The 16,257-nt window shown below is 35.4% G+C and overlaps 1 protein-coding gene and 1 non-coding gene across 7 annotated transcripts in view; both read right to left on the bottom strand.

The window, feature by feature from the left end:
- Positions 1 to 36: 36 nt before the first annotated feature.
- The window catches only part of PRPF39 (pre-mRNA processing factor 39), a 31,440-nt gene continuing 15,219 nt past the window's right edge, over positions 37 to 16,257 (bottom strand). For all 6 annotated transcript variants that reach the window (XM_054449162.2, XM_054449163.2, XM_054449165.2 and 3 more), the window contains 10 exons: positions 12,898 to 13,065; positions 7,981 to 8,146; positions 7,113 to 7,220; positions 5,844 to 6,008; positions 5,404 to 5,530; positions 4,807 to 5,075; positions 3,142 to 3,326; positions 1,385 to 1,459; positions 1,028 to 1,148; positions 37 to 786 (listed from right to left, as the gene is read on the bottom strand). In XM_054449162.2, coding sequence (XP_054305137.1) covers positions 730 to 786; positions 1,028 to 1,148; positions 1,385 to 1,459; positions 3,142 to 3,326; positions 4,807 to 5,075; positions 5,404 to 5,530; positions 5,844 to 6,008; positions 7,113 to 7,220; positions 7,981 to 8,146; positions 12,898 to 13,065 — 1,441 coding nt within the window. In that variant the 3' untranslated portion in view covers positions 37 to 729. The remainder of the gene's footprint in view (positions 787 to 1,027; positions 1,149 to 1,384; positions 1,460 to 3,141; positions 3,327 to 4,806; positions 5,076 to 5,403; positions 5,531 to 5,843; positions 6,009 to 7,112; positions 7,221 to 7,980; positions 8,147 to 12,897; positions 13,066 to 16,257) is intronic.
- Positions 4,656 to 4,741, bottom strand: LOC129013458 (small nucleolar RNA SNORD127). The gene has a single exon (XR_008493931.1). It is a non-coding gene; the product is annotated as a small nucleolar RNA SNORD127 (small nucleolar RNA).

Raw genomic sequence — 16,257 nt, 5'->3', positions numbered from 1 at the left:
TACTAATTGATCCCCCCAAAATAAATTCATAAACGATTACTGGATGAGTCTTCCGTTTTATTACAAAAATGAAGATCAGTTTGATCAAAATGAAAGCTTGTTCACAAGTTTTACATGAATATTCTAAATACAAAGTCTCCTGAAACATACTTTTGATATGATTTTCATTTTTAAAGGGATGCAAACATTCCATTTTCTCATTCATAATCTCTATTCCAAGGCATAGTATTTCAATAATGTATCCTTTCTGCAGTTAGATCACAATTCACAAGTATAACTGAAACAGACAAAACCTTGTCAGCAAAGGTTAAAAGTCCTTTTTTCTTTTAAAAAAAAAAAAAAAAAAAAAAAGGAGGTAAATAACCAGCCCTTATGTGTTTTCAGAATTTTGTACTACACTGACATGATTTGCAGTCAGCTTTTTCTTCCTACCCCTTAAGGCTACAAAATTCTGTTGCAAATGCACTGCAAAAGAATTCTAGACCACTTAATGCAAAAATCAAAAAATAGTTTTTCAATAAAAAGTAAATTTTATAAATGGTAGGAAACAGTATCTGTGGTAAGCTACTAATTGACATTTTCCCCCTATTACTAAACAAATCATGTTACACAGAAACAAGGAAGACAGGTTATCAAATACAACAAGCTTATACTGTTTACATCCCTCATTAAAAAAAATAATAATTTCATACTTTTCACACACTCCATTTGAAATTTACATTTTTCCCATCAGGTTGGAGGGGGAGGATAATACTGTCCATAATTCCAAGGATTCTGATAATTGTACTGAAAGGAAAAAGTAAGTATGTTAGCATATTAGAACTGTGGCAGAGTTCCATATGTAAAAGTATAATTAAAGCAGGTATGTTTAAGAAAACAAGCAAGTGTTCACTGCTAAAATTCTAGTACTTAACCACCAAAGAATGTATTACACAATTGGAACAAAAACTTTTTTTAAAAAAAAGAAACTATCCTAATATATGCTAATAACATCTATGAACAAAGAATTGTAATTATGCAGACTCACTTGATACCACGCACTATAATTATATACAGCTTGGTTTGCCTGTAAATCACCATCAATCATCTGTGTAGATGATGAAGTTGTATCTTCTGTATGTGCTTTCTTTTCCTCTGGTTCTTCTGATCTATATAAAACGTCAAAATGGAAACTTTCAAAACTCCCACAGATAAGAACTTTAACGAATAGATGAATGTTATCTGTATATTTGTTTTACTGAAGTTCTGAATCACTCAAGACTTTTTCAGATCATGAAAATAAAGTATGTAAATTACAACATAAAAATAACACTTAAAAACATTTGTCTTTGAAGGCATTTCCATAATGAAGCACCCCTTCTTGACTTAGCAAAAAGTGACATACCCATTTTCTGCTTTCCTTTTTAAAGAATCCTGTTCTTTCAGGAGTGTTTGATGTTCATCATAAGCATTCAGAAGCCTGAAAGGAAAGAAAAAAATATCCTCTGGAATATATAAAAAACAAACTTTATTAAATATTTAAAGTTGTTTTTACTTAGGAAACTGCCTAAGAAAATTTCTAAGCGGCTCCTTTATTTTTAAAATTTCTACTACTAAAATCATAGTCCTGATACTCAGACACTCCATTCCCTATACTTACAATGGACTAAATGACACTTGTGTTGAATCTCCGATTTGTCTGCCTATTTTTACCAAATTAAAATAATGTCATTTAACATCACTGGTCAAAATTCCAATAGCTTACTACTGTCAACTACCTACTGCAAGTGCTATGAATTCAGTCTAGCTTTCAATGCACGACACAGTCAAGATCACGCTTCCACTACTTCACAAAAACCTCCAATCAAGCAGATGTTACTTTTAGATGAGCTTCAACTTGCTTCCGCCACTGTGTCTCAGCTTATCAGAATCCAGTAATAACTAAATGAAGCCCAACCTCCTCTATGAAGCATGACAAATCCATTCTGATCCACAGAGAGATCACACCCCTCCCGGCAGTTACTTGCTACCTCATACACTTACTTATTTCCTGTTAATCATATCCTTCAACTAGACTAGAAGCTAGAATTACATATCTCATCTTTTGTGTACCTTCTTCAGTGTAAACATAAGACACTAAATACACAGCACACAAGCAGTTAAGAGCAGAAACTCTGAAGTAGGTTCAGTCCTAGCTCCACAATGTGATAACAGCTACATGACCTCAGAAAAAATGCCTAATCTCTGTTTAATCGTCTCATCTATTAAGAGAACAGAACCCTATACCCTCATTCTACTGCTATGAATTTTCTGCAAGATAGCTAATATAAAACATTTGGCATCATGCCAAGCACGCAAATATATACATTAATACATTAAAATACACTAATACAAACATTAGCTGTTATATTAGTTGCATTGAAATTTTACACAGCCATCAAAAATATATACACACATATACAAACACCCAGACACAACTAATTCTCAGTTTATCTACAGTGGTTTCAACAGAAATCTAAATGAGAATAATCAGAAAAGGCACATGCCTAATAGGAACTGGTGTATTTCCTTACTAGAATCAGGTAAGACTGGAACTTCAGCAATGCTGTAGCCAATATTTGTACTCTTAGTAAATTTAATCTTAAACTTGTCCTTTTCCCAAATCCACTGAAGCATTCTCTTCAACCATCCTCAACTTTCGGCCTTTTACAATGAAAGAAGATGAGGCCACTAGGCATGTTCTGTGGGACCATATCCATCCTCTTCTCCAATCTCAGAAAATAGCACTCCTAACTGGAGATTAATCCCATCCATCTTTATTGACCTATATATTAAATATTTGGGTCTCAGGGTTCAATCCTTATCCCATTTCCCTATTCACAGGATTGCTCCTTCCTGCCTTCTCTCATTCAGTCATGGTTTAGATTGTCATTCTAAAATTGGGAAAACAGTTTTGAAGGAAAGACAAACCTTATGACTTCCTGTTAAGTACATACACATTTACAAAATTGAATTTACCCCCATATATATCTGAGGAAAAAGTAAACTAAATGAACATTTTAAAATTTAACAATGTATTAATCTATACTAATCATCAAATCCCCACACAAAAATATCAATGCTCATTTATCATTCAAATAAGTAATATAACTAATATCTTACTTATTAACATCGGAACCAAAATCTTCAAGAAATTCCACTTTTCTCTGAGAAAATGTAATTCTCATTTTAATAGGTAATGAACCATGTACAGCTTTGTCAAAACAATTTAGGATATTTTCTTCATTTTGTTTGAGGTCACCACTATATTCCATTTCAAGTAAATTGAGGTATAACTTTGTGTTCTCCTGTGTAAAAAGCAGCATCAATTAATACCTCTAAAATATTTTTATTAGAGCACAGATATTTAAAATGCCTTAGTTTTTATGTCTCAATTTGAAAAAAATATTGAAAATTGTATTAAAATACAACTCATGCTAAATGTTTTCAGCATATATCTAAAGGGGTGAAAAAATTCATTAACACACTGATGAATTTTTCAATCAACTGATCATCCTAGTATCTCCTAAACAATGCATATTGTTCAATGACAGTAAATTAAAACTCTATATCCCATCTTGTATTTAGTATGACATCACCTACCATGACAATTAGAAAATAAAACATAAAAAAAAACTCTATGCTTCAAATAATTTAAATCTTTACTACAACTATAGATAAACATCTTAGCCGGGCGTGGTGGCTCATGCCTATAATCCCAGCACTTTGGGAGGCCAAGGCAGGAGGATCACTTTAGGTCTGGAGTTTGAGACCAGCCTGGCCAACATGGTAAAACCCCATCTCTACTAAAAATACAAAAATTAACTGGCATGGTGGTGCACACCTTTAATCCCAGCTACTTGGGAGCCTGAGGCAGGAGAATGGCTTGAACCCAGGAGGTGGAAGCTGCAGTGAGCAGAGATCACGCTATTGCACTCCAGCCTCAGCGACAATGAGACTCTGTCTCAAAAAAAAAAAAAGCCCAGGTGCGGTGGCTCACGCCTGTAATCCCAGCACTTTGGGAGGCCGAGGCAGGCAAATCACCTGAGGTCAGGAGTTCAAGATCAGCCTGACCAACATGGTGAAACCCTGTGTCTACTAAAAATACAAAAATCAGCCAGATGTAGTGATGCATGCCTGTAATCCCAGCTACTCGGGAGGCTGAGGCTGGAGAATCGCTTGAACCCGGGAGGCAGAGGTTGAAGTGAGAGCCAAGATGGCACCACTGCACTCCAGCTTAGGCGACAGACTCAAAAAAAAAAAAAGACAAACATCTTAAACTGCAGCTAGAAGCAAACTGCTATAAATCTGTATCTTAAACAGACCTGGCAATAACTAAAATCCTAAAACTTGAGAAATTACCTATTACCTATACACTGCCTTTTTCAATTGATATATAAAAAGTACTCTATAGAGAAGCAAAATCATCTCACTTCTAAATGTGCTTACAACATAGGCAACGCCTATGCTTTTGTTTATGAAGTATTCTCCCAAGTCCTCTGTTCTACTTAGTAATCAGTAAATTTGTTGATAATTTCTAAAGGGAAAATAGTATCACAATGTCTACAACAATTTTAACCCAATAATCTTAATGTCTCAAACTTTTAATTCAAAACAATTTGAAAAAAAATTTTAAATGGCAACATCAGTTTAGAGGGACTGTTGTCCTCATTTAGTAATAAAATATATTACATACAGACCAAATCTTTCATCACAGTTGCCACAGTGAAAATACACTGACCACTGGTTTTTTTTATAGAAGATACTCTTAAAAATACAAATGCATACTTTGTCTCTTTCGATTGCTTCCAAAAGCACCTTTCTTGATTTTGGAAGGTTTTTCTGTATTTTGAAAAGATGCCGGGCTAGTTTGACAGCATAAAATGAAGATTCATTATTTGATTTGGCATTCTTAATGGCATCCTGAAGCAAATGTTCAGCTTCTTCCAGATTTCCATGCCGTCGTTCTAAACTTACTCTTCGTAAACGAACCATTGCCAATCCTAGAACACATTCTTCAAATGTTCTCAAGATATTCCTGGCTTCATTAATATTACCTAGAAACAGTAATTAAATGTTTATGCTTTGGTTTAAACAACTAAAATAATGTTTATAACCAGATACTGGCAACAATCACCCATGGGCTAAATCCAGCAACTAATAATGGGAAACAGCCATGCATATTTACATACTGCCTATGGCTGTTTTGGGGCTACAATGGCTTACAAAGCCTGAAAGTCAGAACACATGGCTTTTACTATCTGGCCCTTTAGAGAAAAAGTTTGCCAAACTCTGCTTTACACCATCCCTTACCACTCAATTTGTCACTGTTTCCTGAAATAACTTAAAATCTCAAAAATATCAACTGAATTTCTCCACTCTTACCCTGCTGTTCCTCAAAAGCTGCCCAAAGCATATGCACCATGGGTTTCTTTGGGAGATGTATAGTACAAGCTCTGCTGAAGACATGCCTCACTCCTTCAATGCTATGGTTTTCCATGTACTTGGCATACTACATACAGAAAAGAGGAAATACTGAATAATTTACAGTTGAACAAGCCATTAAATTTGTGACAGAACGATAAAATTCTATTTTTAAACCCATTCAGCACCTTTATTGAACCACTAGACTAGTTTCTGTAAGGAAGGACGAAGAGAGGCAACGAGGTTGGCATATGCAGCAGTCAAATCTGGTTGCAAGCAGACCATCTCCTAATGCAACAGATATAGTTATATGAACAACATTCAACAGAAGTACAAAAAAGGTTAGTCACTAGATCAATGTTTATAATATATTCAAGTTTAAGAGCACATGATTTTCTTACCTTAATCCAAAACTCCTCATAGAGGGCACATGATATGACACATCTTTCAAAGAGAACCACAACTCGTTCATGAGTCCCATTTTCAATTTCAAATTCTAAGTATTCTTTCCAGTTTTTTAGTTGTGCCTTTTCCAAAGGTTTCACATGAAAGTAAGGTCTTTTAATCTGTAATGAAATTGTAACATGCCAATGAAAGTAAACCAATATCACCAAAATATGCACATGTACAGTGTTAATACAAATTATTTTAAATATAAGTATAATTGATAATTAAAATTTTTAATCATATTTCATAATTTAAAAAACTTTTAAAATTAACCCTTAAATTCCTTAAGCTTTACAAACAAATGAAATAATACATTTTCTCTGTATTCTGCCATCTTGCCAATTACATGCTTTTTAATGTACAGAACATTTTATACTTTGTTGAATATTTTAAAATTGAACAACCATAGTGACAGAAAGCAGATCAATGGCTGCCTAGGGCTAGGAGTGAAGAGGGGAACTCTGGCTGGAAAGGGGCCAAGGGGACCTTTGGGGTGCTAAAAGAGTTCTGTATCTTGATTGCTGTGATGACTACAATGTATATACATACATCTGTGAAATGATTCCATATTCTAAGATTCCATTCATATGAAAGGCCATTATAGGGAAATCTACAGAAACAAAAAGCAGATGGTGGTACCTTAGCACTGGGGATAGAGGGTCGCAGCTGAGGAGGTAGGGGTAGTGACAACTAAAAGTTAAGGTGTTATTTTTTGAGGTGGTGATTATGTTTTAAAATTGACTGTGGTGATGGTTGTACATATCTGTGAATATACTAAGAACTATTGAACTGTATACTTTAAATGGGTGAATTCACATATGGCATGTGAATTATATCTCAGTAAAGCAGTCAGAAAAAAAACCAAAGAATTAAAACTGTGTGAAATTACCTTATTTTACTATATACCTAAAATGGGTGAATTGTAATGTATGTAAAGTATAACCCCAAGAAGTTGACTTTTAAAAATTGAACAATTAGAATAAAATAGTTCAGATTAAGCAGATATCTTGCAATTCAAGTAAATCTGAATTCAAACATTCTAAAATTCATCAGGGAAAATGGAAAAACGGATAATGATTACAATAAATGAGACGAACATCTGAAGTTATGGCTTAAATATGCAAAAATAAAGTTACAACAGAGATAGTACTATCAAAATTGAAAGAAAAATAAATTATTCCTACTTTGTATTTTAAAGACTATTACAAAACAAAAACACTTACACCTTCTTCAAAAGTCCACCTTTTACTAACTTCATGCTCATTATAATTAAACATTTCTTGATGAATCTCAATGATTCTATGTCTCATGTTTTCTATTTCTGTAATTAGCTTGGGAAGAAAAAGGGAAAAAAAATAAATCTCACAAACCGTATACTGAAAATTTTCAGTATCACTGCTTACATTTAAGTATTATTCACAGATATTTTAGTCTTAGATTAGTGGTAGATTTTTAACTGTTGGCAATTATGTGCAAAATCCAATTAACAACACTAAAACTTATCACACAACTTCCTAATTAACCACTTTCATATTTTTTTTTTCTTTTTTTCTTAAATTGGGCTAGTAGATACACAACCTAGGCAAAATATTCCTTCTAAGCTAAGTTTTTTTGGGGGGTATACATACAAGCTACTGAATCCCCACTTGCCTTAATCAGAAATTAACTTCAAACAAGCTACAAGTCACTGGGTAAATGGCCAGTCATATAAGTGATCACTGTGCCACTCATGGAGTCAAGGGATAACAGGTCCAGTTTCTTCTGCACTAAAGACTTTTTCTCCCCCGAGATGGAGTCTTGCTCTGTGGCCCAGGCTGGAATGCAGTGGTGCCATCTTAGCTCACTGCAATCTCCGCCTTCCAGGTTCAAGCAATCTTCCCACCTCAGCCTCCCAAGTAGATGGGACTACAGTCATGTGCCACCACACCTGGCTAATTTTTGTGTATAGACGGGGTTTCATCATGTTGCCTAGACGGGTCTCAAACTCTAGACCTCAGGTGATCCGCCTACCTTGGCCTCCCAAAGTGCTGGGATTACAGGCATAAGCCACCACACCTGGCCACTGACGAACTTTAGAATAAGACTGGTTACCTTTGCAGGATCAGTTATGTCTTCAATTCCCGATGGTAGATCATCACCAGGAGGACCATCATCACCACTATGACCATTTACAGAAGCTAATTCCCTTCGCAACTGAATAAACTGTTCACCAGTTAAAAGATCTCTAGGCAAATTATTCTGTACATGTTCTTTAAATCTAAAGGAAAACAATAAAAATATATATATATTTGAATCATAATTTTAGATCTCATATTGAGATTCCTACTATATACTACTCTTTCAAAGGATTTGATTTTAAAAAGAAACCAAAATATCATACCTTTTCTCCTTCTTTTCTATAGTAAAACCCTACCATATATGATAAAACACTACCATATGATAAAACAGTCTATAGACATCTTCAATTTCTTCCTACCTTTACAGTGGAATGGAGAAGGCATGGACGGGCATAAATTCAAACCTCAGTTCTGTCTGTTACTGGTTATGACTTAAGGGAAGTTTTTCTTTTCTCTAAATCTTAGTTTCCTCAATTGTAAAATAAGATGATAATACCTATTCTTTGTGTGTCATAGAATCTATTTTACTACAAAGACATAAGTTACAGTAAAATTAAATATTGTAATCCATATTTAAATTCTAAATGATCACTTGTAAATAACCAACAAATATAGCATTTCCTTCCCACCTTCCAAATACTCATCCACATGTGAGTACGCAAAAATCCAGTGAAACTGCCCAATTAAGATTATCAATTACCTCATATATAAAATTAAATGGACACTTGTTTTGTAATATGGTCCTCCAAGCCTCTGACTGCTGCTCTATGTCTTATTCCCCTTCTTACCTGCCCTAAATGCTACTATTCCCAAGAATTCCACTGTCCATTTGGTTCTCATCTATTTTTATTAATACATACTTCTGGCCAATCTCATTGATACAGCTTGAAATAAGTATACCATGATGACTCTCAAAACTATAACACAAGTCCAAACCTTTCTCCTAATCACATTAGCATATCCAACTGCCAATACTCTGCACAAAGAAATGTGGATTAGTTTTAAGCTAATCTATAAAAAGATTTTTGAAAAAAATATCATTTCACTATTTTATGAAAACATGCAATAATTTGTATACATACAAATTTTAATCAAAAACACCAGGTTGAGGAGCTAAAATATCTACACCATCACAATTTGAATATACCTTTGGAACCTCAAATATGAAATATTTTAAAATAAGTGTGGCATCTTCATCTGAAAATGAATACCCTCAGTATTTCTTTCTTTCTTTATTTTTTTGTGTGAGATGGAGTCCCGGTCTGTCACCCAGGCTAGAGTGCGATGGTGCTATCTTGGCTCACTGCAAGCTCCACCTCCTGGGTTCAAGCAATTCTCCTGCCTCAGCCTCCCAAGTAGCTGGGATTACAGGTGCACACCACCACGCCCAGCTAATTTTTGTAATTTTAGTAGAGACGGGGTTTCACCTTGTTGGGCAGCCTGGTCTCGAACTCCTGACCTCAGGTGATCCACCCACCTCAGCCTCCCAAAGTGCTGGGATTACAGGTGTGAGCCACCGTGCCCAGCCACCCTCAGCATTTCTAATATTGATTAATGGTACTGTCAACCACTACATCTCTCAATCTCTTCCACCTAGCTTTTGATTTACATTAGATACCAGGTCCTATTTATTGACTGTACCTTTTAAATACATGTTCATCATCTCAGGACTTTTAAGCTGGATAAACATAAAATGACCTTGCAGCCTCTAGTCTCACAACTCTCATTCCCACCTCTGTACTACTATCAGAAATGTTACTAAAAAGTAAGTAAACAGGTTGGGCGCCTGCTGACGCCTGTAATCCCAGCACTTTGGGAGGCTGAGGCGGGCGGATCACCTGAGGTCAGGAGTTCAAGACCAGCCTGGCAAACAAGCTGAAACCCATCTGTACCAAAAATACAAAAATTAGCTCGATGTCAGGGCGGGCGTCTGTAATCCCAGCTACTCGGGAGGCTGAGGCAGGAGAATCACTTGAACCTGGGAGGTGGAGGCTGCAGTGAGCCAAGACTGCACCACTGCAATCCAGCCTGGGCAACAGAGCGAGATTTCACCTCAAAAAAAAAAAAAAAAGTATATAAATAACATTGGAATCTAATTTAAATTTTGCAAAGTCAACGGATACAGAGGCTAACGGCCCATTTCAGCACCAGGCAGAAAAAAATTAACACAGATTGCCTTATGTTAAAAAATTAAAAATAAGGAAGTAACTCTCAAATATGTAGTATGAAAAAACAGATTTAATTACAAATGAATATTAAAACTCAAAATTGTCAACAAATGAATTAAAAACTTAAAATAAGGTAAAATTTCAAAATAACTACATACAGTACATAAATCTAAAATGACTTGATTGCTACATCATGTAGCAGCTTCTTTCAAACAGTGACAAAATGTGCATAATATTAAGCAGTATTTTTTCAGCAGTTTTTTGTATTATAAAGCTAACATTTATTCAGTAAAGACTGGCTAAGTGCCTAATATATATTGAGCTCTATTCCTAAATATTAGAGATACAAAGAATTAAGCCTCAGAAACTGACAGGCATGTTGAGGATATAAGAGACATAAATTCAAAGCAGTGTTACTGGTGCTGATATAAATGTAAATAAATGTAGGTAAAGTCGTGGCACAAATAACAGACTAGATATCTCAATATAGGTGAACCAGAGAAAATTTCACAGAGAAGACACAAAACTGTGTGGTCTCAGGGAATATAAGTCCACTAGACAAGTGGAAAGAGGAAAAGGTATTACAGTCATGAAGATATAAAACAACACTGCCCTTTGGGAAGTTATCAGACTTAGGTATGTCTAGAGCTCAGGAACTACCAGGGATTGGACCTGGATGTTAGACCAGATCACAAAGTCCTCATGCTAAAGAAGGTTTTAAATTAGACATTATCTCAGAGATAATGTGCAGGGTACATCCAATGGTACAAGCCTAATGCACAAGCACAATAAAAATATTTCCATTATTACTGTATACCATTTAGAATATGTTTTTTAACACACGCCTCCTCTATCCTTCTGACCAACTCACAGGCAACGCTATTTACACATGGCTTCTTTGGGCCTTCATTCCTACAACTTAAATAGCTTATCAGCAGGTACACAGCAAATGCTAAATAAATGACTTTAACAAAGAGGCATGTGTTACAGAAAAAAAAAAACAAAACATTCAGTGGTTCTCAAAGCAGTTAGTCATGTGAATTAGTTAACTTACATAAACTATAAGAATTGCATAAAGACTACTTGTGAGTTTGCTATAACTGATAAGGAAAGTGGTTCTAAATGCATTAAGTGAAAAATATCAGATTATAGATCAGTATGTGTAATATAATCCCACTAATATCTATTATAAGTATATATGCATTTTTAAAAGCCTAGGGTAACTGATGACTTAAAGAAAAATAAATAAATAAAAGCCTAGTGGGATATTTATTTAGAAATAAAAAAGATTTGTATGAAAACATATAAAAAACTTTAGGGCCATACTGTCTAGGTTCCAAGTAGCTTCCAGTCACTTACAAACTCTGTGGCCTTAGATAAATATGCTAATCTCCCTGTGTCTCCCCTTTCATAAAATGGGAACAATAGTACTTGCCTCGATGGGTTACTGGGAGGATTAAGTGAGTTACAAAGCACTCAGCACAGTGTCTGGGATATAGAAAATGCTATGTGTGTTTCCTACACATATTTTTTTTCCATCATCAGTAAAGTTCTTGTAGTCATAGATTTTTCCTATACTTTAAATCAGAGAAGAACTAGTCTATGAAAAGACACCGTCTTTGGCCCATCAGGTAATTTAAGTACTTTTGTACTTACGTGTTTGGTAACTATTTACCAAGCATTTCCATATGCCAATTCTTACTTGTGTTAACGTCTTTCAGCAAGTGTCTTCCTAGGTCATTATACCTTAGAAACCTGCCTGCTTCCTCTATTTCATCAAGAGCAGAGAGAATATTCCTATCTATATGCTTCCTATTTCTAACCTGAGTCTGTATAACTTCTATCTTTAGCACATTGATCCTCAGTACTTTACAAATGCTTCATAAAAGTCTTCTACTTTTGGTAGTAAAAAAAAATTTAGAAAATCACTCACTTAAAAAGTACCTAAGTTTATACAATACTACTCATAAAAATTATAACAAAAAATAGAAAATACTAAGTTTATACAATACTACTCATAAAAATTGTAATAAAAAATAGAAAACGTGCGAATTTAAAAAAAGCAAAGACACAGTCTTCATACTTGTTCAGAAAGACTTTCTGGATCCTTACTGATGGGATACTCTGAATAAAGCAGGAAACAGAACACAAAAATAATGACACACAGAATTAGTTGTTTTAACAGTAATCATTAAAATAAAAGGATACCAATTGTAACAGAAAAATCATGTTAGAAAATTAAAATGGAATGATACCTGAGTGTTTGAAAATAGATACTACTTACTATATAAAATGCATCCTTCACTGTTTTGGATATAAGGTGTTATACCAATCACAAGAATGTATATTTAGCAAATCATTAAGTTTCAAAAAAATAAGCATCTATCATGTGCCAGGCAGTGTGTCAATTTAATGCCATAAATAAATAACTCAACTTAGGTACTATTTTCTCATTCCTTCACTACTCTGAACTACCTTAGACAAGACAGAATTCCTATGAATAAGGAGAAACTTCTGTCTAAAAACAGTAAAATTTCTAAACATTTCATAAGGCATATGAAAAAATGTCAAAAGCAAGCATGTAGGTTGTGATTAGCAACAAAATTTATTCCTCTTTCCACGTAATAAAAGCTTACATAACATTTCAAGAGAATTATAATACTTAATATTACCAACTATCTGAGTAATCAAAGATGTTTCAATGATCAGAATTTCCCACCTACCTCTGAAAATGATGACTATACAGCTGTGTTGGAATACCAAGAATACGATCATATATAGCTGTAACTTCTCTCAGGTTTCCCTGCTCATTTTCCCAGTTTATATACATTTCCCACAGTCTGTCAGAACGGAAATCTGTTCCTGCAGCTAGAACAGCATGCTCAAAAGTTCTGAAAAATTAAATTACTCTTAAGTTATCTTTCCAAGATAAAATCACTTTTAAAATATTATTTCTAAATTTAGAAGATAATGCTAACTTCAAAAATTATATTCAACTGCTTCCTATGCAAGTAGGGATTAAAGGGTAGACAGATTAACAGAAAGCATACAACAGCTGCTTAAAAAGAGTGAGAAAAAGGGAATAGATAAATGTACTTTTTATGTAATTTTATCAAATAGAAAATTAAATACAAAATGTACACATTGCAAATAGGTAAGAGTAGACATTTAAGTGTTTGTTAAATCTGAATGTCTGTTGTATAGATTGATTTATGACAGAAGACAAAATTAAAACAAGTAGGAAGTTAAAGAGAGGCAAATTTTATCTCAATTTAAGAATATTTTCACGAGGCATGGTGAAATGATTACAGGCATGATTACAGGCTCATGCCTGTAATCGCAGCACTTAGGGAGGCTGAAGCGGGAGGATCACCTCAGGTCAGGAGTTCAAGACCAACCTGGCCAACATGATGAAACCCCGTCTCTACAAAAATACAAAAAATTAGCCAGGCATGGTGGCACATGCCTGTAGTCCCAGCTACTTGGGAGGCTGAGGCAGGAGAATTGCTTGAACCCGGCAGGCGGAGGTTGCAGTAAGCCGAGATTGTACCACTGCACTCCCGACTGGGCGACAGAGCGCGACTCTGTCTCAAAAAAAAAAAAAGTATACATATACTTTAAACCTCTCAAAAGCCCCTCTCAATTCTAAAATTCTACCATTAAAGTTTTATCACAGGCTGGGCACGATGGCTCACGCCTGTAATTCCAGCACATGAGGCCAGGAGTTTGAGACCAGCCTTGCCAACACGGCGAAACCCCATCTCTACTAAAAATACAAAAATTAGCCAGGCGTTGTGGTGCACATCTGTAATCCGAGCTACTCAGGAGTCTGAGGCATGAGAATCACTTGAACCTGGGAGGCGGAAGTGGCAGTGAGCTGAAATTGCACCACTCAACACTGCACTCCAGCCTGGATGACAGAGCAAGACTCTGTCTCCAAGGAAAAAAAAAAAAAGTTTGTTACAAAGTATTTTAAAATACCTAGTCATGTCAAGAGATTTCTGTAAGCAATTTTAGACACTGGATTTAATACTCCAATGGGATAAAGCTTTTAGATACACATACTTTCAAGATAAGTATCTTAGAATCAAGAGAGATTTTTAAAAAGTATAAAACTACACTCCCCTAAGTTAACCCACAATTTTAACACAATTTCAATAAAGCGCTAAAAAATGTTGAGAGGAACAAGAAAAAATAAAATTCTACTATTCATCCAGAATACAAAAATGCAAAATGACTTTGTAAAAGGATAATGCAGCAGGCATTTTCCTGAAAGATAATATAAGAAACTAGGAAGCTATAGTAATTACATATTTGGCACTGGGCAGGTAACAGAAAAATGGATGAACAGTACAGAGCCAAGGAAACAAAAAAGAGATCAATGTGCGTGAGTATTTGGTGTATGATATAGGAGATATTTTAATTCAACAGTGGGAATATATAAAAGGCTAATGTCTATCTCACGACAGAAATTAAATTCAGATAAATGAATAAGCAAAAAACTACAGAAAAGTTAGAACAAAATACAGGATTTATATATTTTTGGCAAAATAGGCACAAAACTCAGAAACCAGTAAGAATTGAAACAGAAGCACATTAAGGAAAAATAAAACTCCATATGATAAAAGACACCATAAACAAAGTTAAAAACATAACAACATTGGAGGAAATATGTTCAATATAGAAATAAAAGATTGAAGAGCATGTGTGTCTGTGCATGCATGTGCATATTTGGTGTAAGGTTTTCAAAAGAACAAAATGGATGTTACTGTCCCTACAGAACCCCAAATGATTCAGAAAATTAACCAGACACTGAAAAAAGTATGGAGAAAAGGGGAAGAAGACAAGAAGGTAATGAAATGAAGACAGAACGTTTAGAAGGTATACTTAATGAATGGTGAGAAATCTTCAACTTTCCCGCCCAGCTATGGGGATTTCAGAAGCTAGGTGTCCATTCCCCAAGTAAATAAAATTATTCTTTTCTAAACAAACTGCTTGGCTCAGCAATAAGATATAAGGTTACTATCACTGGGAATCCACCAGCAAAAAAGAGTAGCCACATGATTACACTACTGTGAAACACCACAGGCCAACTGATAATGCCCCATACAAAACACACAGTGCTTCCATATGCTTGTTTTTGTTTTTTTGTTTGTTTGTTTTTGAGACAGGGTCTCGCTCTGTCACCCAGGCTGGAGTGCAATGTCACGATCTCAGCTACTGCAACTTCTGCCTTCCAGGTTCAAGCAATTCTCCTACCTCAACCTCCTGAGAAGCTGAGATTACAGACTCCTGCCACCATGCCCAGCTAATTTTTTTGTATTTTAAGTAGAGACAGGGTTTCACCATGTTGGCCAGGCTGGTCTCGAACTCCTGACCTCAAGTGATCCACTGTGCCTGGCTCATATAGCTTGTTAATATCTAATCTGTAATAGGAACAAAAATCCAGAGATCACGTATCTCAGAGATGAAAATAGGTAAACAGAAAAATTTGAGAGGAAACAGTCCTGGGAACAGAGGAAAATCTCAACTATCCTTAGTATCATCAAAGAAATAACGAAAAGATATGCAGCCATGAAACAAGAATTGGAGAGTATAAAAAAAGGAACACTCAGAGAACAAGAAAGATTCTTGGATGTTAAGAATCTGGGCCGGGTGCTGTGGCTCACGCCTGTAACCCCAGCACTTTGGGAGGCCGAGACGGGCGGATCACGAGGTCAGGAGATGGAGATCATCCTGGGTAACACGGTGAAACCTGTTTCTACTAAAAATACAAAAAATTAGTCAGGCGTGGTGGCAGGTGCCTATAGTCCCAGCTACTCGGGAGGCTGGTGCAGGAGAATGGCGTGAACCCAGGAGGCGGAGCTTGCAGTGAGCCCAGATCGAGCCACTGTACTCCAGCCTGGGGGAGAGAGGGAGACTCTGTCTCAAAAAAAAAAAAAAAGAATCTAATGGAAGATGTTAAAAATCCAATACAAGGTTCAAGGAAATACCTCAAAAACCCAGACAAAGTCTAAGACATGAAAAATAGGAAGAAGAAAAGAAAAACTCAGTAATTAAAAGAAGAGGTCCAACATCCAACT

The sequence above is a fragment of the Pongo pygmaeus genome, chromosome 15 (genome assembly GCF_028885625.2).
Source record: "Pongo pygmaeus isolate AG05252 chromosome 15, NHGRI_mPonPyg2-v2.0_pri, whole genome shotgun sequence".
Lineage (NCBI taxonomy): Eukaryota > Metazoa > Chordata > Mammalia > Primates > Hominidae > Pongo > Pongo pygmaeus.
The sequence above is the reverse complement of the archived record's forward strand: the minus strand, read 5'-3'. Positions and strand labels throughout refer to the sequence as shown.